Source organism: Triplophysa rosa, linkage group LG11, assembly GCF_024868665.1.
Source record: "Triplophysa rosa linkage group LG11, Trosa_1v2, whole genome shotgun sequence".
Lineage (NCBI taxonomy): Eukaryota > Metazoa > Chordata > Actinopteri > Cypriniformes > Nemacheilidae > Triplophysa > Triplophysa rosa.
In genome coordinates, this window is record NC_079900.1 from 19482155 (window position 1) to 19506806 (window position 24652).

Genomic DNA, 24652 nt, shown 5'->3' on the forward strand with positions numbered 1-24652 from the left:
TGTGGCCATCTCTCATAGAAAACATGCATGTTCTGCAATCGGTAGAGTGCTGCTCTTGTGTGTCGCCCCATTCAGGTGAAAAAGAGTGCGGGCCGGGGCCAGAGCACCGATGGTGGCATGGAATCAGAAAGAATTGGCCCCTCCACGTGAGCCCGGGCCAAGTCGGCGATGATGAGGAGGGTGGGGAAGAAGAGGTGTCTGTGGAAATGAAAGGGGTACGGGTCGAAGTGGGGGAAGGGGATGAGAGTGCTGGGAAAAAGTTTGCTCTCTCTCTATGTGCGAAGGGCGAGGAACGGAGCACAGAGGGGCCCCATTGTTCCACTCCATTCCCACCACTCAAGATCTCATTATAATTCACTGCACGCTCCTCCCCCTCTTCCCAGATTGCCCAATACACCACACTCCCAGCGCTCATTTGTATAAATACCCAAAAACCCAAAGATGCATGTAGTGCAAGGTAGCTTTTACCAAAAGTAAGTTTTTAGCAAATGTGTGTGCTGAAGACACAAAGCCCTGTGGTATCAGTGATTTACTTGAGTTGTTCTTTTGTTTCTTACTTCTGTCTAAACCACCACTGGGTATTACATAACTAACCTATCTTCTCTGGTTTTTCTAAATTGTGAGATGGCTCACGGACACTTTTAAGTCTCTTACTAAAGTACACTCAAATCAATTGCATTGACATACCAGGCATACAGATGCATGTGAACTCGCCGATGCGGTCCAGACAGGTGGCATCGTTCTGGCAAGGCATGGACAGACACTCGTTGATATCAATCTCGCAGCGAGGGCCGGTGTAACCCCGTCCACACTGGCACTGGAATGAGCCCTCTGTGTTTACACATTTCCCAAAATGCTCGCAGGGGTTGGCACCTGGCGCAGGAGAGAGACACAGGAGTCAGTGAACACTTGTTCTGTACTGAGGCAGACAAAGAGGAGAAAGGCATTCAGAAAGTTGTAAATTTACCAATGGAACATTCATCCATGTCTTGGTTGCAGGCTCCGCCGACAAAGCCAGCCGGGCAGGTGCAGATGGCGCGTCCGTTCAGAGGGTTAGTGTCACACACTGCACCTTCATTGCAGGGGTTACTGACGCACGCATCGTCGAGATGACAGAGCAGACCTGCGGAGACAGCGATTGTGAGTAACTAGACTTTAAAAACAGATAATACATAAGAACAAATAGAGACAGGCGTACCAGTCTTGCCAACTGGGCACTCGCAAAAGAAGGAGGCCACGCGGTCGTGACACGTGGCCCCATTGAAGCAGACGGCCGTAGCACAGTCATCAATGTTCTCACTGCAGTCTTCTCCAGTCCAGCCGTTGACGCACACTCAGGTGTGTCCACCGATTGTGTTGAAGCACGTACCACCGTTGTGACAAGCATTGGGCTGCATAAGACACTCGTTGACATCCTCTGCACAATATTGTCCTGAGGACAAAAAAGCAAAAATCTGGTTATTTTGAAAAAAAAAGTGTTTAACCCTTTGTCAACAGAGAATAATATGTACCTGTCCATTCAGGCGGACACTGACAGTTGTATGTGTTGACACCATCTACACAGATCCCACCATTCATGCACTTGTGTCCTGGACAGTCATCCACATTCTCCTCACAGTTGTGTCCCCGGAATCCTGGATGGAAAAAAGATGATTAAAACACACGGTAAACGTATGCGATCTACTCTGCACCCTTCCCCAGACACCTAATAACTCACTTAATCTACGACCGCGAATAGATGGTGCAGGGAGCAAGCAGTAAAAAGGTTCAGTGGGTGTTGAGTGTTTACGTATTCACACAGCAGTTCCCACAGCTCCTGACGGAGCTCTGCTCTAGAGGGCCATACTCCCTGCCATGTTTGCTTGTTTTATAATCTCTCACAGTTTCAATGACTTCCTCTCTGGCGAGAGACATTTCCTGCTTATTCCCCAGAGGGAAGCAGAAAGACCATAAAGTAAATTCCTGCCCACTCGCTTTCGCTCTTCCATGCTCTCTCTCTGCTGTGGATTAATATCTCACCCCATCTGAGCTATTTATAGCAAGCATGGGACAGTGGTATAAAAGTATGACTGCATGGAAAGTCCAGACACTTGGATTTACATGCGGGAAACCCTGAATACGTGGGCATGAGTATGGGCATGTTTGTACCTGGCAAGCAAGCACATTCATAGGTGTGGTCACCGGTCTGATGGCAGGTGCCACCGTTGAGGCACTGCGAGGGGGCACAAGGCTGGGTGGGCACCTCACACGTCCGCCCGCTGTACCCTGCCTGGCACTCACAGCGGAACGAGCCATGCGTGTTCATGCAGATTCCACCGTTAAGGCACTTTCCAGGTTTGCGGCACTCGTCGATGTCATTGCGACAGTTCTTGCCCTGAAAACCAGGTGGGCACGAACAGTTGTAGTGATTATTCCAATTGGTACAACGGGCACCGTTGGCACAGGGGTTTGTGGCACATGCATCAATCATGGAACAGTCCTGACCTGCAAATACAAGAAGTGTCGTTTGAGAAAAGCCTGTATCTCCCACAAAACGTAGAATGATGAAGCGAAACACAATCGTAAGGCATACCTCTGAATCCTCGCTGGCACACACATGTGTATTGTGGGATTCCATTGGCCACCTGGCTCTTGCAAGCGGCTCCATTTAAACAAGGTGAGTGGTGACAAGGGTCCAGATGCTGACAGAGCAAACCAATATAACCAGGCCGGCACCTACAGACAAGCACAAATTTAGGAAAAGGGTACCCGGGTATAAAAGAGACAGCCTTAAGCAACTTTAAACATACCTCAGCAGGTCTCATCGTACCCAACTTAGAATCTAACCATTGAACTCTTGGGAGTTTTGCCACACTAAGCATACACAACTTTTATTATAAACTAAGGTTAGCGAGTAAGTAGTAACACAAACAGACAAGAAAAACAACATCATGCGCTCCACCAGATGTTATATGTATGTGTTGAATGAAAAAGCCCATTCTCCACATTTTGGTTATCTGAATTACACTAAATTTCCATCCTCTCCAGCATATAAATCACAAACCAGGGCAATAAATAACAGAATAACCTGTGTTCACCCACGAGACCCATCAATCTCTACAGTGTTCAGTCTTTACAATGGAGACCACTCAAAACATGGGGGACAACAAACTACAGGTATGAATACAGTTCTTTACACTCTTCAATTATGTGCCTTTCAGTACAAAAAGTTATCTTGATCAATGATTGAGTGTGACCTGAAACTGTACAGGTAACATAAAATAAACATCTTTGTTTGAAATGGCTGTCTCTCTCATGGGCGCCGGAAGCCTTTGGTAAGCCGGCCTTGAGAAGCCACTGCGTGCCGGGTAACCCTACACCCACAAAGGGAGCCCCGCCGCAGGATGAACTCCCACATCAAAAGGACCGTTTGAAGCTGATGACAAGCACTGGGATGGTCTGTGCTCTCTGTGTCCCCCTCAGGCCATCTCTCTCTTTTCACTGTAAAACAACCCCTGGGCTGTAACAACAATGGCTTTTCCTCCTCTTTCTGCTACAGGATGACCACTTTTACACTGAGCTATTTGTCCCTTTGTTGTTTTGCCTCTTTTGTGGCTGCCATTTCCTCCCCCACACTGATATGATGCAGTTTCTCTCTGACCTCCGAGTGGGGCTTCAAAGAACGATTTGGCCTATAGGGGGTGCTGTTTTAGACCTCTGCTGGACCAAATGGAGAGCCTGTTGGTGCTCTGTAATCTGTCCAGTCTGTGAAACTATTTCATTAACAGTACAGTGCATGACGTAAGAGTTTAACAACTACAGAAAGGTTTCAACTAGAGAAATATTACAATAAGATAAAAGGAAGCTGAGATAAAGGTTTTGTTTTTGCTGTCATACGGAAATCCAAAACGTATCAACTTATGCGTCATTATTAATTAAATGGACTGTTTGAAAAATGTTTTACTGTTCTTGAAGTCATATTTTAGAAAACGCAACCCACCTCACTCGGTCCAATAGTGATGTCTGCTTAATAATATCATGGACAACAAAAGAGTGCATTTAATAACTTTACTTATTAAGTTACTTATTGTTCTGACATTTAAGCATACCTGTTTTTCTAATATATTCAACACCTACAGCTACATGACATACCATAAGTTCTACAAGAAAGACCAAGAGCGGCAATAATGGCAAAAGAGGAGTTCTTCATGAATACCCAGAGTTACTCCTCCACCTACTAAAGGCCCCAATGCATCGCAATGTTTTTCCCTATGAACCCTTCACATGCTGGGAGGTCAAATGTCAGAGGTTAGCAGTCTGATTGTGATGATAATGTCAGGCAGCGGCATGGGGGGGACAGCGGGTCGGAGGGGAGTGCGTCTGTTAGGTAGAAAATGTCTTTTTGGAGGGCGGTATGGGGGAAGAGTCCGGTACGGAGAGTCATGTCATATTTCCTGTAATCCCTCTTCTCCTGCTCTGAAAACACTCGCAGTCTTTCTGAATCCCAGATCCCTGTTGCTGTGGCAACCTCACAGACGACCGAGCAAGTCTGACACCCCACCAATCACCCCCTACCCTTCATCCCCTTTGGCTATTTGTCATGGCTTGGCTGGGTTTATTTAGAGGCAAATTAACTGTCTGGAATCTCGGGGGTCACCTAAAAAATGAAACTGCGAGTTGCGGCACAAAAAGAGGTTTGAGGAGACAGGGGAGGAGACTCGCATCAAGGTTCAACTAGCACTCAAACCCTTACACAAGCGCCCATTCCGAACGATGGGCCTTTAAATTGCAGAAGAATGCCTCGACAGCCTACTTTACAACCTGTTGTTCGCCTCGGCGTGGCTCGAGGAAGCATTTGATGTGGACTGAATGCGTGTGTAAGCAGTGGGATTGTGTAGAAAAGACCAAAATGCTCACATTCTGCTCTCATAGAGTTTTATGTTGTAAAGTTAACGCTGTGGTATACAAGCAGTTAAATATAAGGGAAATATTTTGGAAAGACAAGGGTGGGAAGGACCACTGACGAAGAGCTTGTGGGATTTCAAAGAGTTACTGGACTATGAGGAATTATGGATGTGATGACAAAAGCTATTTCAACACACAAGGAGTGGGAGCCTCTGGCCCTACAAAACATGTTAACATGCATGCGTGTGTGTGAGAGTTTTGGAACTCACCCCATGTGTGTGCGCGCGAGTATTTATTTTGGAATCCCATACTTATTGGACACTTGTTGAGTTTTGAAATGTATTCCCTGTGTGTCTGTACGCGCTGGGGTTCCACATTTGTTGGATTGTGAAAAACCTTGGTGAAAGTGTGTAGATATTGGTCAAGTAGCAGCAGGGGGAGGACTGGAGAGGTTAGGCTATTTGTCCTCACACTGCAATCTGCAGCCAAAACACACATTCTTTTGTCTCGGCCTTGGCTGTGTCTATCAGAGGCGTCCAAAAACATACAGCCAGGCATCCTATCAGGGGAAATAGCTCATTGTGATGGGACACGAATCCAGACACGAACTACACATAAATGAGGATGTTCAAAAATCTGAAAAATGAACGTTGTGTGGATGGGAATTTGGCAGTTTTTATTTCATACGGGAGGTTGCTTAACCTGACCACTGAGTCAAATGTACCAAGAGCTGACCCTTGACCTAAGAAAGATTCGGGTAGACAAGGCCGAGGTGGGAAGTGGCAGCGGGTAGAAACAGTAATCCTCTAATGTCACAACATAGATGATGACTCGCGCCAGCTGCAAACAGTACCAAACAACTGTTCACATCTGTCAGCGCTGCTTTGGCCGTCCGCCTCACTTTTTTTCAAGGATTACACCAAAAACAATGGCACTATTCTGTCTGCACCTCCAACGAATGTGCACAAACACACATGCATATACAGGTTGTTAGTAAATAAATTACATGCACAGCACATTCACAGCAAACCTTCCCTGATAATGTTCAATCCATGGAAGCAGGTTAATAATGCAGTCTTAACTGAGAGAATTACACAAGACTCAAGACATCGATGCAAAGACAAACACCACTTCAAATACCTCACTCGCACACTCAAACACAATGTGTGACTTACGATCACTTTCCTCTCCTAAAACTGAAAAAACACAAAACATGGCAGATTGAGAAAGCAATGGACTGGGATTAAGAAATAATAACATTAAGAACTTAAAAAAGGTCAGCCTCAACTTTTAAGGAGTTATATGTCCACAGGGGTTTCTGAAAGCTGTGGGAATGATTTTATATATCTGGTGGTTTTGAAACCCAATGCCGTTTTTCCTGCTTTTTGGGTCATTATATGGTATTGTGCTAAGGAGAATAGTATCAGGTGTCATCTAGCAGTCTGATGTCACAACACCTGTGGATGAGAAGCAAAAACACACCACGTCTGCCTGAAAGAGCTTCATCTGGTCAGTCATGGTCCAGTAGGCAACAAACATGAGAGAGTTCCCGAAAGGATTCTAATCTCCTGGGTACTTAAAGCCATCCTTCCTAGACTGAGGTGGAAGATAACCATGCATTCCATAAGGCAAACTCTTTCCTTAGTACAACAGGAAGTGTGTGGAGTGTAGGTCACCTGCTATTAATGTCACTGAAACTCACCCGTGTTTTGTTTGTTTTGAAAACAAAGCAAATATGAAGTTAAAAGCAACTTTCAGGGTGTCAAAATGCAGAAAGTCCCCTCAGAAATAAATGGTCTATGGCAGTGTCTGGCATATAGCCGCTCCATTCCTTTGTGAAGAGCCCGTACTGACACCTCACTGCCAACAAGAGCCTGTTCCCCCTCCCCCAGCCGCCCCCTCCCAGCCCCCATCTTCCCAAAGAGGAACCAAAGTGGGGGTAGGGGAGCACTTTGTGGGCCAAATAAAAGAGCTAAAGTAGTCAGAACCCTATTGTTTGGGGACGGGGGAGCGGTGGCCCAAACAGCCGGGCTTTCAGGCCTGTGCTCAAACGAACCAACAGGCTTCTGCTGTAGCCTGGCAACAGTAACCCATGGCTGAGAAGAGAGCCGAGGGGGCGGGGGGTTTGCGAGGACAGTTGCAGAACTTTCACAGCAACTAAACCCTACTAAAATAGCAGAAAAAAGTTTATTATCATTGGGAGAAGTGAATTTAAACAGGGCATATGACACCATGGTTTTTAGACAAGCTTTCAGGACATGGATTTGGACCAATATACACAAATTGTCTAAATTTCAAAAATGTCTATGACTAACAATGCAGAGATACCCATGGTTGTATTTTACTAAACTTTTGTCTACCAATATGCCACAGATTATTGCATATTGCCCTCTATAATTAAACTGTACTTCTTACAAAAGCTTTAACAGCTTATCAAACCAGGACTTTGCGTGAACGGTAACTTAAAATATCAGGGCTGTACAGTGCGACATATATGTTGCACATGCTACGAAAAAATCGGTCTGTGCTAAGAATAAATTGAATCGTGTGGCACGCGTGCGATAAAGATTTGAACAAGCATTAGACAGAGCCGCCTGTTTGTGTGAAGTGTGTTTGTCGTTGTGCTTGTTGGTGTGTTAGGTTAACTAATGGCGCACCACTATTTATTTTCGCTTATATTTAGTTTTTGCGGTTAAAACTTGTTTTCCCGGCTGCATTAAGTCCATTTATCTAGGGCCCTATGATCTGCACAATGTGGGAAAACATGGAAGGAATCACGTAAGCAGAATTCTACTATTTAAATATGTCCTCTGCTTGTTCTGCGTGTCTATGAGTGAATGAGTTGCACAGTTTAACATGTTTTCAACACTCGTTGTCTGTATCTCAAAATACGAGGACATAAACACATGAACTTCATCCACAGAGTTGTTCTAAGTTTATTTTACGAACGTTTCACTACTTGCGTTCCGTTCAGAAGTGATCATCCCTATGCCCTACTCCCTTCGAAGAGTAAAGCCCTTAACGTGTAAACTCTAGAGGGAAAAACGCATTTGTATCTCTTAATGTGTCCGTTTAAAATTCACTTGGAAAAAGGAGGAATAAAAACAACGTAATTTTCTTTTTATTTGGAGCGATGTTTTGTGTGGTGTCCCCTTCCCGAAGAGCCCTTCGGAGGGCGATATATCCCATTTGGAATGCACCGACTGTTTGAGTGAAGCTGCCAGAAACACACAATGAAGCATCTTCGCGACGACCCGCCAAAATAAAAGTCTGCTTAATTTGAACAAGATGAACAAAATATTTTACTTGTAGTAAATTTATAATAAAGCAATAAGCCCCAAGAAGCAGTGGGTTACAGTGCATTTTATAATAGCTAAGGGCGTTGTGGCACGACGCGAAGCGGAGTGCCTAAAACCCCGTAGCTGTTATAAAATGCACTGTAACCCACTGCTTCTCGGGGCTTATTGCTTTTATAAAACGGTTATTCCATATGCATAGCAAGGTTTCATAAAATAAAGTAAATAAAATGATATTTAGGCTATGTGGTGCGGTCAGCCGTTATATATTGAGGTATTTTATAACGGCTTAGAACTCCGCTCAGCCAATCAGAATCAAGGACCAGAACTGACCGTTTTATAAACTGTAATAAACACTATAGTATACTTTAATATTTACTATAGTAAGGTTAAAAAATACTAAATACTATAGTACCCAAGAATTTCACTATAATTACTATACTACAGTTTTTTATCGACAAATGTTTTTACTATTGTATAGCAAAACATTGAAAATAGAGAACTTAGAACAATTAAAAAGGAAAAATTAATTAGGGAAAAACTAAAAATGATATGGCCCTAATTTATCCAATTTATCCATCTGTATGTAACATTAATGTCCTTTGTCATTTGCCTGCCTATTTATGTGATGCACCGCACTTGTTATACTTGTGCTACAACTATTTGTCATGTGCTACAAAACTTTAAACCTCTGTAGCACCGGTGCTATGTGCAAAAAAAGTTAACGCTCAGCCCTGATATGTTTATTTGATAACATTTCATGCTTTTGCAATTAGTTTGCCTAGAGAATGTAACAATGTCAATGTTCATGAAAAGATCTCTGGAATTTCTGGTATTGCTAACAAGTCAACCATAACCACATTGCATGCACCCCAGACTCGAGGTCTTCCAAAGCATTCTTTGCTGTACTTCACCACAAAACCCCACCCCAGCACCTAAACCAGTCCAGATCTCCTGCAACTCAAAGGGAAGTAGACTTTTCATACAGATTCTGTAGATCTGAAGATTATAAGGAATATTTTTCTACACTAACATGATACTAGAGAAAGCCAGAGATGGAAATCTGGCTTCATTCAGCCAAAATGTTTCTAGCTTTAACCTGGTGTGTCCTCAAAACAGTACTGCCGTACGCATTAGACAACAACAGCACTAGAAAGCTGCAGTACTGCATTTTGCAGCTTGAAGAACATCCTGCAAGACTGCTGCCAACTGTTTTAATCTTTGCCATAAATCACAAAACATGCAGAAAGGTAGGATAAAACTGAAATTGAAATGAAATTCCTAGTTTATCACAAATTTCTTTTTGCATTTAGAAACACTTTAAAAAACTTTAAAAACACAGAGCTCAAGAGAACCTGATAAAGTGTGGAAAAGAACACACAGGTAGAGGCCAAAGAATGTCTCTTATCTACAGCTCTGTCGCCCATTAACTACTCAGGCACTCGAAGGGTGAGGTCCCTACTTTTATCTTCTCTCATGTACCTCCAAAACAAACTACAACTCTAAAATTCTTTTCATGCCTATGATGTGCTTGAGTATACAGCCATATCAAACTGTATTCAATAAAAGCAATGAGCAACTTTCTAATCAACAAGTGTGGGGTTGAAGTCAGTTCATTCTTGTGGCCTGTTTTTCCATGGCAGTGTGATAATCGAAGAGTAAAATTGGAGTTTGAAAGAGAGAAGACAGGAGCAGATCATACACTCTCCTCAGCTGTCTTGATAGACAGGATGTGAACAGAGCAGAGGGGTCAGGAGTCAACACTTCCTGTGACAGGGCCTGGGAACCAGGGATCCCTGCATGCAGTGTCAAACCATGCTTTAATCACTCTCTTCGCTTTAATGTCAAACTCAATTACACCCAACTGTTCTTCAACTGAACGCTCATTGAATCAGTAGGGTTCTCCTATCAATCTGCATATGTTCAGGTGGAGATCTCAATCCGCATGAGCAGCAAAGGCAGTGTAAATCTCATCCACATTCCATAAACAAACTAGGACCTTAATGGAGATGGAACAGCGATGAATACAACTGTGGCAGGACAAATCTTGAAAGGCATTCCACAATAATCCATCATAAATGACAAGAGACGAACTTCATCTCCAAAGTGCATTAAGATAAACTCAGTATCAACAAACATGTTTCTAGTCTTTATGTTATAAACATTATTAACTTTATACACCAATCTTTATCAAGGACCTCACATATCAGCTGTCAATTGCCATTAAATCATTTTCTTTCAATAGTAAGAGCACCATAAATGATTATATGTAAATACGTTCCAGCAGTTGGTCCGCAAAAGACCAGTGTCGGAGGAGTCTGCTTCATGTCTAACTGTCCTCATACATCATTTCCTAAGAGGCAGAAAGCTTCCATGGGTCACTAAAACACAACACTCACAATTTATAGACTCACTCTGCTACTGGGGTCAAGGCGACACCATCAATAACCAAAAGCCTGACTGTATCCATTTCCTTTCTGAGAAAGAGAGAGAGAGAGAGAGAGAGAGAGAGAGAGAGAGAGAGAGAGAGAGAGAGAGAGAGAGAGAGAAGAGTGGGAAAGTGCAAACATAGATTTCTCCTTCCTTCCCATCCCTGAGTCCCACGCTTTCATCTCTAGTCCACCACTGTTTGTTCTGCGACAGTGACAGTGGCCTGGGCTTTAAGTTTGTTTTGCAAGAGTGACAGTGGCCTGGGCTTTAAGTCCGAGGAGCCGGCACAGACAATGGGGAAGCACTTCGCTGCGTGTGAGAGCATGTGTTAGGAGGCCCGTGGGCCGCCGGCTCCGCTACTCCATAGGCCAGTCTGTCTCGGCATGGGGCAGCAGGCCGCTCAATGGCAGCACCTGGCCCTCCGCTCCCCCTTTGTAAGGGTCTGACTTCACTGGATTACCATCACAACATCCACCAGCTGTCCCTTCACACCCCAGCACGACCCCCTTCTTACCGAAACACGTCCCCACCCCCACCTCATTCTTCCAGCTGGACCCTCTCTGAATGACACTCTCACAATCTGCCTAATTATCTCTTTGCTTCAGTCGAGACTTTATCCCACACTGCGGCTGCACTTGCTCGCACGCTCTCCACGCCGGGGGGATGAGATTAGAGACACGGCAGCACTTTAACGGAGCTTCCTGTCTCTTCACCTAGAGTGACATTCCTGGACTCTTCGCAACAAGTGCTCAGCTGTCCCGTCCTATAGAAGTGGGATCAAAATGCGACCGACCGTGTCAAGACCTGAATATAACAAGCTTTCTTAAATAATCAGTTCTATAGCGTTCCTCTAACTTTGATCTTCTCTTTGTGTCTTATTTGAGGCTCTGTCATCAACGTGAGAAGGTCAGTTTTGCATTTGGAATCAGATCAGAGCACCTGTGCCAACGTGTAGGTCGGCTTATAAAAGTAGTCTAAAAACCACAGAACTGTTGTCCATTGTGAGGAAGCACTCAGGGGAGAGAGTTAGAGTGGGATTACTCCTGTAATCTGTCATGGACTGCACCAGGCACTGAAGCTCTCGGTGCAGAGGACCATGAAATGACATCGAGGGCAAACAAGTACTGGTGCCAAGTATTTTCCTCATGCGCCTCAACAACGCCTTGGTGAAACAACGGTGCAGTCGGTAACAATTACAGTCCTAAGGGGCATATTCGCGTAATATTACGGTCACTTGAGAGCATGTGCAACAAGGATACCGCACTTGTAAATAGGGACAATCAACTTTCTTCTGGCACACTAGCTCTTGTGTTAGGGAAGGAAAACATATCATGGCCAAGAACAGGTGTAAGATTTGTTTTCTTGTAATAAACAAAGCTGGAAAAACTTCTTGGTAAATACTGAGGTCCAACCAATTCCAAGGCCCTTATTAGGTTTGAGTTGGCTCTGACATTATCCACTCTTATTTTTTCAGTTTTTCCTCTATTCTCATATGCCCTTTCTTCTCTTGTCCTCCTACTTCCACTCTCTCTGGTCTCTGCAGTGGTGCTGGGTTACAGGCTGGTATCTGGAGAAATAAAGGGTTCCATTCTGTTGTTTTGGATCTCTGGTTTCATCGTGATCTCTAGGGAGGGGACTGGAGTGGGTCTACTGTCCCCATAGCACAAGAACTGGTCAGACCACTCTCCTGTGACTGGACCATTGCAGATGGTTGTATTACTGTGTTGTGTAGCATGACATTTACTGTCTTCTTTGAAAAATCCCCTGTTTTCATTTGAGAAATACCACCTGCTGACACTGACCTAACAACAGCAATGGTTCCCCAAGCCTCTGCTGCAGGCAAACAATCCCAAACAAAGGAACTTTTTTTAGAGGAACCAATCTGTTATGACATCTACGATTGATCAACTTCTACAGCTACAGAATATCATAAAAAACATCTTAAGTCACAAAACACCACGGATGAAAAAGGACAAAGCACCATTTAATATCATTACACATTTACTAGAGCTGTTTATGACCTTTCTCGAGGTGAGCTGGGTAATGATTAAAGACTGTGACACTGACATACAAAGAATTTTTAGTATCACATTGCTATAGTTTTATGAACAGACGTTATGTTTACAAAAATATATCAATGCCTTTCGGTTAAATACGACAAATTGGTTGGGTTTGCCTCTAACTGTTAAGATAAGGACTGAGATTTCCACAACCAACGACCACTTCCATTAATGCGAGTTCGCATTCCAATAGCAGGTTGAAAGTACAATGAGGATTCCTCTAAGATACCTGGTCAGTGAGCAAGACATAAAAGCTTGCCTAGGGATATGAGACTCTATATAATGACAGGGTGATTAAAGTAGGAAAATTGGTGCCTCAAGGACACACAAACAGGAACCACTTACAGATATTAATCCCACCTAAACTCGTTGATTAGAGCACAATTTGCTTCAGATTTTACAGCCTATTGATTTGACGTTCACATACAACCATTGACAGTGGTTCCCACGTATTAATGCGCCCTGGAAAAAACCCCAACCACCACGAATAGAAGGTCCAGTGCACAGACACAATTTTCCAAATCAGGCGGGAAACATAAAACAACAGCCCCAGGCTTTCGTGTGATAACAATCACGTTGTATTAGCATAAACAATGAAGACAAAGCCTATGTAAAGGACCTCTAAGCATTTGGAATGCTGCTTGGCATTGCTGGAGAAGCACACATGGATTCGCTTTAATAAAATGTAGTCAAAAACTTAATGTGACTGATATATTACAGTCAGGTGTAGTGCGTTATTGTTAACACAAAATTTCATGGTCCAACCAGAGGTATAATATCAGAGCTATGACTCATAGATTCCTGGAAAGGACTCAGATTCTTACTAAAACACAAAGGACATGGTATAAATCCACTTTCTAAAGCAATGTACAATAAGGCAAAACCGTTGCACTGTGTTTGTTTGGCTACAATCCAACATCTTTTTTTTCTAAACTGTGCAAATGTGTGCCTTAAACTCAATGTGAAACTGACAACCAAGGCTGAATCCTGCGCAACAATTACTGAGAATTTAGGGATAGCAGCTCTTAGGATAGTTGATACCATCTGTTTACGCCACAACATTGTGATAATAATATCCATTTGAAAGACCACGCCAATCTTGGCCTTTATACAAACATTAAAGTAATAAGATATGAAATAAAAGTGCTTTTGCAATAAAATTACGTCTGTGTGCTTACAAGCATCTTGAATCGATACACATTCCTCCATTTTCGCAGGGTCTGTGTGTATCCACGCAGCGCAATCCTGTGGAAAGAAAAGGTACAATTAGGCAGAGACCACTTTATGTCCAACAATAAAAGAAAATAACCCTGAAATGTGTGCTAACATATGTCGGTTATTTTATTGACACCGACACAATAAGCATAACCCACGTCGTGTCGTAAAACATCAGGTTGTTTACTCTCAGTCAAGGATAAACTCCGTGTTATCTCTGAGAGCGCAGATCAGCGCCGCGCGATGCTTCAAGGCTTTGCCGCGAGATAACATTCAGATTCTTCTACAGACTGCCGCTTTGTTTTAATGACAATACAGTTCAGCACGTGAGTTCTTATCAATAACGAAAAGCGTTTGAAGGCGTATCGTTTCCGCTAATAATCTATAACATTGAAACGACAGTACTGTTCCTAACATTATAAATCTCAACTCTTTACTCTAAATGACACAGGTGCTGATATGCTTTTATGTGACTGTTGACGCAAGGCTGCTTATTTAAAAGAAATAAGCTATGTATCAGTTAAGTTGTTTCTTAATTTTCTTTAATTTGTTATTAATAAGTAGACATGATAATACTAATACGTACTTTTGTACATTAATTACAACGGCTTGCTGATTCGAAATCTGAACAAATCTGACAATTAACAAACAGCGCTGTATAATCTTTCTGAATAAATAAAATATAAAATAATGATGAATAGTAATGTCACCCATTACTCCCATCCCGTACAAATCTGTAAAAAGCATGGTGCATTTGTCAATGACTGTTCACAAAGAAACGAGCACATTAAAGGCTCGCCAAACCGCTCCTCGTACGTAACCGCAAAACGTTTGAGAACACAAGGCGTTAAGCATATGACGCTTTAATAATCAAGTGCAGCGATTTAACAGCAGACCTGTTGCCAATCCCAATATACTAAGTACGCTGAAGTGCAGCTAAGCGCACATCCACGCTCATGATATTTTCTCACGGTTCAGCCATTCGACAAAGACAAATCCGATCCAAATAATACAGAACTCTGAAATTATTAAGAGTATGCGAAGGAATAAAACTCAGTTTATAATGACTCGTATAAATTACACCAAAACAAACTGAAAACGCAGCATTCTTCGTCCACAAAGAGATGTTCCTAACGCGTGGTCTGGATACTTTAAATCCCACGCTCATTGAATAGAAGTGCATAATGTCTTCAACTAATACCAAAGCTGCGTTTCAACCATTGGTTGTAATGGCTTAAAGACCATAAAATATAAGTATACATTTATTTAAATGTAGTTCATGACTTCGCACCTCTGACAGACTAACGAACAGTTATGAGAAGTGACCATCCATTTATAGCTTTTATAGTCAAAAGTGAAGAAAGTGCAAGCAAAGATGCATCATTTAATGATGCTTAAGCTCGTAACGTTAACGTTAGTGAGTTTTAAAACAAAAAATCACGACAGCAGCTTCTCGGTGTTCTTTCACTGATGCTGAAGTAACAGGTTATACGTTTGCACGTGTCCTGTAACTCCGTTACACGGGAAAGATAGGTCTAATTAAAATGATCTTACCTTCGCAAATATGCGCCAGATATAATATTGACAGAAATATCCAAAGTCTGTAATTCCCCATTTTCGTGGAAACTCGATCCTACTCCTCGTACAAAATGTCAGCAATAATACATCCTTAAAAAAATGACACAGTGATTGAAGTTCCAAGGATCACATTAAGACAAAGCAGCGTCATAAAGTTCGCTTTAGTGATTTACATAGAAATGTGAGCCTTTGCGATATAGTCCAATTCCGTATTTCCCTCAGCAGCTCAGACGCGGCTGCCGTGCGACTCGAAACAGATCCTGGAACTTTTGAAAAACTTTCTCCACTTCACTTGAGATCGGAGTCCAGCGCCAAGCTCGGTATCACTCCGCCTCCTTCCGAAGCCGAGTAGCATTGATGGATGCGATCAGTCCTTCCGCCTGACTCAATAGTGCTGCTGAATCGACAAAGCTTTGGGAGATGGATCGTCACATCTTCCTTTGGGAAATAACGCGATGAGAGACTTTAAACCTTTAAACAAACGTAACAGGTAGCCTTGGTTTGTAACACAGTTTACTGTATATAAACTGATGTCGATTAACGGTAACAAAGACAAATCGGTTGATAGCTAGCTAACGGTAAAATGGCCAAAACTGTCACTCAATTTACGTTTTAGGAAGATAACATTTTGAAATGTGAAGTTGAGTTGATGTTTTCAGGAGAGAGGAACAAGTGATTCCACAAGAAACAAACTATGTATAGGCCTATGTATATGTCCCACAAAAGTGAGCCTTTCAATCTACCACACGTCAGCATGACCATGTTAAACCACTTGTTTGTGTATTTATGCTTGATGCTGTCTAAAGCGTGTGAATTGTGTTTACCGGATGAGATGAGAGCAGACATCACCCTCCCTCATCACTTGCAAAGCAGCATGGATGTTCATTGAAACTGCTTCACTACACGCTGCCCCGGTGTACTCATTTTCTGCAACATATAGAGACTCACTTGTTTTGTGGCACACAACAGAGCTGGTTGCTTACAGAGACAATGGCAGTGATTTGAATAAGAAAGCGGCTACTGCATTATGACACAGTTTTTCCCTGCAGGAGGTGCAGAAGGGGGTGGGGACAAGAGAACTAACATTCAGGGATGTAGTGGCCCCGTCCAATTTATTATTGAATAAATTAGTGGCAAGCAATGTGTATGGAAAGCTAACAAGCTCACAACAAACAACTTGATTAGAGAGAATTATAATTTTAAGGGCAAAATTTGGGGGCGTATCAGATTCAGATTCTTTATTGTCATTGTGGATCATACAACGAAATTTCTGGTGTGCTTTTTGTCAACATAAGGATTTAAGTAATGAGTACAATCTAGAGAAAAAAAACTAGAACAACCATAAGTACAATAATACAAATATAAAGTGGCTAAAGTATACAGTAAAAAATTGCACATAGATTGGTCTATTTAGGTATATGTAAATATTGCACTTAGTTACCATATAAGTTATTGCACATAAAGACATTATTGCACATATTGGCATGTTTTCAATTCAGAGTTCAGTGTGGAAATGGCTTTGGGGTAAAAACTGTGTAAGAGTCTTGTTGTGCGTGCTCTGATGGACCTGTAGCGTTTTCCTGATGGTAACAGATTGAATAGGTGATGGGCTGGGTGATGTGTGTCTTTTAGAATGTCTTTTATCAGGCATCATTTTGCATTAATTAATTTAAAAAATGATTTTGTACTTTTTGTGCTTGTATTCCATTTCAATGTACATTGTAGGGTAATTACAATCTGAACACCAGTGTTCCCTTCAACAATATCTTGCCTTGCAATAATGCATTTAACTCTGGATTTGTCAAGCAAGAGGCCGTTGGATTTCTATGGTGTAAATGTCATGTAATATAATTAATTTTTAAACAGAGAAATTGGATACTCTATGTGCCACAACTCACCAGGGACCATTTATAAAGCTCATGGTTCTATCAGGGTTGAGCAATATTCAGACAACTGGGTGTGCCTTCATGAGTGTGAATGGATTTTCCCACACCCCACAGGAAGCTGAATTATAATTAAAATGTCAGGAAGTAGAATTAACAGAATTAAAATGAAATGAAATTCAACAAGTAGTGGAACAAAGTCTTCATCCACTCATAAATGAAATTTAATATTTTTATGAAATGAATAAAATGTGCATACTTAATATAATAATTTAAGGAACAAGTGCAAAAATAGATTCTGCTCATTTTTGCTTTCTATTTAGTTCACCCAAAAATTCTGTCGATTCTGTTAATTCTGTTTATGTGCAATGTGCAAATTCTGTAAAGTAATTTTGAAGAATGTAACATTCAAACCATGCATTGGTTTTGTGTCTACACTAAAGTAAATGTACCACCATTGTTTGGTTAACAATATTCTTCAAAATATCTTCTTTTGTGCTCTGCAGTAGAAAGTATTTTTGGGTGAACTATCACTTTAGTATATTACTGTTGTATGCTGTTATGAATTTCATTTCTTATTTACTTTTTGAATCCTTGCATACGTCAATTCAAAAGCCTAAATTAAGGAATTTAAGTTGCAATCTGAAACTTTTGTTTAAAAATGAATGAAAATCAATTATTGAGCAAGTATGTAAAAAGCACTGGCTCCTTTCCTTAATTCACAGCAATAAGCTTTCATTAATTATTTATTATTTGAGCTGTCAGGTATGGTTTTCCAGGAAATTTGTCAGTTTGTCATAATTTAAAACACATATGTAAAGTATGCAAACTAAATTGCAATTTGTGTTTCAAACTGAGATGGCGATATAGAGGCAAAAGTGATGGATTATGTCTTTAATTTCATTATCACAACCCTAAAACTGACTGTAGTGGTAAAATATTATTAGCTATTTCACATCAGAATAACTTTTTACATTCTGGAATTTATAATCAAAGGGTCACTTAAAGTATTTATATTTATTTGAGTGCGTGCTTAGGTTTATCAAGGCTATCCGCTTGTTTCTCTAGATAATGTAAGAATGTTAAGCAACAGTTGTCTGGTGTAGCGGATTTGGAGTGGTAACAGGACACATTGACACCCGCTGTGTTTTAGGACAACATTTTGTTGATTGTTTTTGAGGCTAATTCATGCACACCATCCAATCTTGCTATAGTGAAGTGGAGACAATATTTTTGTCACTCTGTGGTTATGGTTGGCAGATGACTTGGCAAATATCCATAGAGACGGCTCTGCTGTCACATTGAGAGTAATTTGAGGGTAGTAAATCATGATGTGATCACCTGTTTTTAGATCAAATATGGCATACAGTGAAAAACTTCGTTCTTGTTAACGGGTAAATCACTTTACATGTTGACTTATGTCAGTGCCGTGTGAAACTGTAAAAGAGTGTATGTTTACAGTAGAGAAAGAATTTATGAAGGGAAAGTAGGGTGTCAGGATTCTCGCAAAGCTCAGAGGGGTTCCAGCATCACACAAACAAACAGGTGATCACGATTTACTACCCTGGTGACTGCTTTTGAATGGGAAAACATGGTCTCGCGCCGGCCCTCAGCACCTGGGTGCACAGTTAATTGTCAGCTTTCTGAATACTTAAACATACCCATTAATGTTGTATTTCCCAAGGAGTAAATCTATGTTTAGGCTCTCATTTTCTCAGCTGCAGACTCTAACATACCATATTGTTGCGCATCAAATATTTCCATGTTTGAGTACCATTGTGATTAAAATATTGCATTAATGCTTTGTGGTCCAGTTTGCTTTTTGTTGTTGCTGTTTTCTATTCTTTGTGTTGATTGAATGGTACTGTATGTTTTGCCTTGTTGTAAAAGAAAGTGGGATGGTAAATCTACTTTGTTAAAGAGGACCACCCTGTCGAGAGCAAAGCCAACCTTCCCACTTAACCCCCCACCCTAATGCATCCCATGGGATTTTGCTGATAACTGGGGACTGATACGTAAAAAAGTAAAGGGACATTATAGCCGTGATATTTACAACTGTGGACTGAAAGACAAAACTGCATACATATCTAAAGAAGAGGGCAAAACAAAAGTGGGGTAATACTTTTAACAGTCATATCTATGCCTGTATGATCCTGTTATATAGATTTTGGGGGCGTTTACAAACCAGTGCTTTTGGAGATTTCAGTATGTTGAGACCAACAATCTGAACTGTGTCTCGTGCAATATTTGTTGGAAATGTAAATTAGAATAGTGTCAATGTTAGATATTTTCAGTCTTAGTCATATGATGTTGTGTGGCTAAATGTATGAAACATGCTAAAACATTTGATTTGCAAAGCTGTTGTAAGAGGCTTTTTAGTGACTACTACAAAGTATACTTAGCCTTAATTGATAAGATGCTGAATGAACAGTGACTGTTTACTTTATAGCAAGAGAAGTATGTGCGTGAACTATTCGTGCTAGTTTGCTACATGGCCTTTAATAGCTAGCAAGCTATAAGGACTGAATAGACAATAATGATTTTACCACCCCAGTGCAGTGTGATTTATGTGGGAAAACTCCACTGAGCGCCTGCAGAGAGTGTGGAGAGGATTAGAGCCCCCACCGCAAAACTTGTCACGGCCAATCAGCAACGCAGACCCCCTACTAGGAAACGTCACAACCAATCAGAGAGTTGCTTTTGTGACTGCTGTCTTTATTACCTTTCTGTGAGCTTGCAGTCTGTGCGTGATCAAGGTTCTTTGGAGATTGTGTTTATTGGTGTTTTTGGTATTGTTCGTAGACATTTGTGACCCTGGACTACAAAACCAGTCATAAGTAGCACGGGTATATTTTTGGCACTAGCCAAAAATACATTGTACAGGTCAAATTATAGTTTTTTCTTTTATGTCAAAAATCATTAGGATATTAAGTAAAGATCATGTTCCATGAAGATATTTAGTAAATTTCCTACTGTAAATATATAAAAACTTTTTTGTGAGTGGATGCAGCAATATCATGAACAAAAATGACCAGAAACATGGCACATATCAATGGAAAGCTTATTTATTTAGCTTTCAGGTGATGTATAAATCTCAATTTAAAAAAATGGACCCATAAGACCCAAAAGATTTTGTGGTCCAGGGTCACATTTAGTACTGTACAGACGTCTTTGTAATTGATATCGGCTTTTTCTTTGACGAGAATGGTTTTGACATGTCCATTTATAGTTGTCAGACGTCTTCGTACCAGTGGTATCAACATGGCTCCCCGTCATGGGTTCCTGGTCTTTTTCTCCATGGGACAGAATTCTCACACCTACGTTTTACATTCTCTTTGTTCTTTGCATGATAACAAATTAGTCATTCTGGTGGCATTTGGAAAATTAGGGTCATCTTCCAGATACACCTCTACATTTCACAAGCAAATAAATATTAAGTCTCAAAAATCACAAAAAATATATTTTTCTGTCTGGCTGGCTGAGTTTTACTTATTTTAAATTCTGACACGCTTACAAACCACAAACCCCATAGCATTGTTCTGTTTGCTCATATTTTCTTTGTTAGTTTTTGTTCCCAACAAATAAATACACGGATAAAGTAAAAAATTCCATTACGCATATATTGCATATATGGACACCACTGTGCTATTTCTAGCTTGAAGCATGGAAAATAAATCAGTTTTTATTATGACTTAAAGCAAGAATTACTGGGTTAGCGGCCTCTTCAGTTTGACCTCGCTCTTACCACATTCCCCCACATGCCTCTCTCATACACACACACACACACACACACACACACACACACACACGCACACACACACGCACACACACGCACACACGCACACGCACACACACACAGACATTACACGCAGAGCTTGTTATCCTGAGCAAATAAATGAGCGATACATCATTGTCCTCGTTCTGAGACAAGGTGTTTGATTTTCACACCAGCCCTCTAAACGACTGTTAACTTCTGTGAAACTCTGTGCTGTGTTACAGTTCTCGTAGATGTGTGGGAGCGAAGAATTGTTTATGTTTAGGGATCAAGGGTACATTTATTCTCTGGCTTGTTTCCCGCGCATTCTCACGTTCTGTTCATTCTCCACCCTCTCGATTGTGCCGGATCTAGGCATGTAAGTGGGGTCCAGCTGCTGGGTTTAATTTCTGGCCTCAGGGGTACAAGCCTAAAATGCCACGAGAACATGCAACGCTGCGGGGTCCCCATGCCAACCCCAGTGCAAACCGCTCAGTTTTTCTTAACAAGTCATCAGGCCATCAGAATCTGTCTGTAGTGCCCTTTACTGAGGTCCGTGTTGGTGTGCAGGAACAAGTCGAGTGTGCAGACCCAGAGTGTTGGCTGCTCAGTGTCAGGGAATATATTTCGGATGAGGGCTGGATAAAAGCCAGCTGGTGGAATTCAGAATGCCATTGCTGGGTTTTTTTGTGTGAGTGAAATAACTGCTTAAGTCCACTGTGGACAGCTGCAGGACAGTGCCCCCTCCGCTACCGCCTCCTCCCTAGGGCTGTAAATCTGACTTGAGGATGGGGGTACTGGTGACTTGTTGAAAAGGGCTCCTGAGAGGGTCTTGAGGTTTAGTGCGTGAGGTCAGGGGCTGCGCTCACGGGCCCTGGAGCTGAAGCTCAAATACCGATACCCACTGATAACCTGAGGCTACACTGTTGCTCATCTTTCTGCTCTTCCCTCCAGAGGTTGAATTACCAAACCACAATTACAAGCACTCATAGCCGCCGGGTCCACGGGGCGGCTGATCCCCGCCACGCCGTCTGCGCGCACAGGCACTGATGGAATGTCTGGCCGTACGAGTCAGTTGTCACGAAGAGGACCGCATTTGACTAATCTGACAAATAATCGCTATACAAATACGTGATGGAATGTCTCGTTCCCCTGGCACTGGTTAAAAGGTCTTTGAAGAGTGTTAAGAGTGGCATATGTTCAACCTAAAATGTCAGAAAGAGACATATTGAGAAAAATCACTGAATTACAACTTCAATTGATCCTGCATTTGCCTCTGAAAAAAAGAGAAGAGAAAGAGTTTCAGGCAACCCCTAGGCCTCTGTTAGACTCCGTCCCTCCCGAGTCAATTGTTCCTTGAGCCTGGTGTCAACCCTGCGCCATCAATCACCCTCTTTCAGAGGAGGGGAGACAGGCTGTGGACATGCCCCTCAGGACAGGGGGGTGTTAGTTCTCATGCCCTCCCCGCCTCGTACAGCCCGCATCCCCACAGTCGCAACTTCGACAGCTGGTCCGGTCATTAGGGGTAGGCCGGGACCTGTGGGCCCCTGAACAGCAACGACAGCTGCCAGCCCACTGTCCCCCGGCACCCACACACACTCGAACGCCCCCCGCTCCAGACTATGATATGTATAATATCTCGAATCTATTGTCATACCTTTCAGTTTCCTCGGGGAGGCCGAGGCTTATGTACTTAAGTCACTTACATATTGCTATTTAGGATAGCAATGTTTCTTTGTGTATCACATTCGGTTGTGGTCAGTAGGTACAACAAGTACATGTTGCATCTAGTGCATGTAATAAAAACATTTGAATATAAAGAAATATTTCTGTCTAGGAAAAATGGCAGCAAGAACATTTAGTCATCTCCCTCATGAATGCCCATATAAACTAAATCTTCACATTTTGTCAAATAAAAACCGGCTTTAGGTTGACGACACACCTATCCGTCTGTTTACAACATACATCTCCATTCACCCTAATCCATCGGCATTACCTGTAACTATAGCCCTGTGTGATTGCCCACAAAAGGCAATTGAGAGGTAATAGCAAAAGCAAATCTCAGCCCGAGTGTCATGCGCGTATAAGCGTAACACCATCACGATTGTTTGTTCAACAGCGGCAAAATAAGGTGAAGTGTCTGAAAGTGCGTTCGCAGCTTGATGATCCTAAACGATGGAACGCTTCGCCATGTTTACATGTGTATCTTGGTGCGTGTAAGTGACGACGGAAGATAGAAAAGAAAAGTGGTGGTTGAGATTACGCCACACTCCCTCAGGCTCTTGTTACTCATGCACTACTGCCAGAGCTTTGGTTCCCACACCTCCGCACAGAGATGAGTGAAACAACACCCACAACTTCACCTGTACGTGCCTGCCTTGGCACAGCCCTCCAGCTCCAGCTAAACCGGGATTTTGTTTATTTTCTCTTAGAAACGTAAGGAAGACGAAGGAGAGGATAACAAATTTGGCATGTGTTCAGCCATAATATCAGACAGAATATCACAATAGTAAAGCTCCCTTACAAAGGGGTATAATTATAGATAACATTTCAATAAAAAAGTCTGCTTTTGGAAGACAAAGAGGTTCTGACTGGAAGACCTTCCCAGTGCAGAGATAACAGACTAACAAACAGGCTTGTCAGGTGGAGTGGTGTAATTTTCTTGTACAAATCCCTTTGTGTATTTCTTTCTAAATATTTAGAGCACTTGTAACTTTAATATGTACGTTTATCTTGTGCATTGTGCAAAAGTGCCATTCTACATAGATGTTAAAGTTGTATGCAGTGATGGTGGTGTCGATTCTTCGTCGATTACTCTATGTTTGCTCTAGTCTTTCAGTTTGTCACTAGAATGGTTTTGTGCATGAAAAGAGTCATATTGTACAGATTTTTACCTTCATCCTCCTCTTCCTCACCGGTGTGCCAGACATGGATAACATTTTCCACCCTACATATTGACTCATGGATGTTATCACGCTGCAGTGCAGCTGCTGTTTCACATCTTCAGAATGGAAGTTCCTGACAGACTGGTCGTTCGGCCGGCTTTACTGAGCCCGAGTGGGGATTAAGTCCATAGAGGAAAAAAATACAAATGCAGAGGGTGGCAAGCAGTTTATTCACGGATACCATGAGGTCCTCCAAATCATATGCAACGTACCAGGCTTATTGTAGAGGAAGCGAACTGTCCAAACATTTCGAGAGCTGGAGAATTACACGCAGTAGTGTGTTACAGGAGCGGCGAGCCAGCAGTGACGAAATTGCTTGCATACCTTATGCTTTAAAGATAACCACATTGAATGAATATTGTGAAATATTCGCAAAACAAGTTGTGAAATGTATAATGTGGAGAATGGGAATAACAGTACAGGCTTATTGTAGTTATTTGTCTTTTCCTTATCTGGGTACTATGGGTCAAGTGTGTGTTTAGAGTTTACTTGCTCTTTTTTCAGCAGGCAGGGGGATGTATTGAGGGGGAGGGATAAAGAAACAGATATTACACTTTTGCCTGAGGTCAGGGTGGGGGTAGGCCTTAAGACCACTTTTATTAAAACA

The 24652-nt window shown here is 42.0% G+C and overlaps 1 protein-coding gene across 1 annotated transcript in view; it reads right to left on the reverse strand.

The window, feature by feature from the left end:
• The window catches only part of notch3 (notch receptor 3), a 37843-nt gene extending 13734 nt beyond the window's left edge, over nt 1–24109 (reverse strand). The window contains 10 exon segments of the mRNA XM_057344957.1: nt 688–873; nt 968–1123; nt 1199–1432; nt 1512–1634; nt 2149–2484; nt 2573–2715; nt 13849–13915; nt 15440–15934; nt 16288–16390; nt 23995–24109. Of these exon segments, the coding sequence (XP_057200940.1) occupies nt 688–873; nt 968–1123; nt 1199–1432; nt 1512–1634; nt 2149–2484; nt 2573–2715; nt 13849–13915; nt 15440–15500 (1306 nt within the window). The 5' untranslated portion in view covers nt 15501–15934; nt 16288–16390; nt 23995–24109.
• Between the last annotated feature and the right edge of the window lie 543 nt (nt 24110–24652).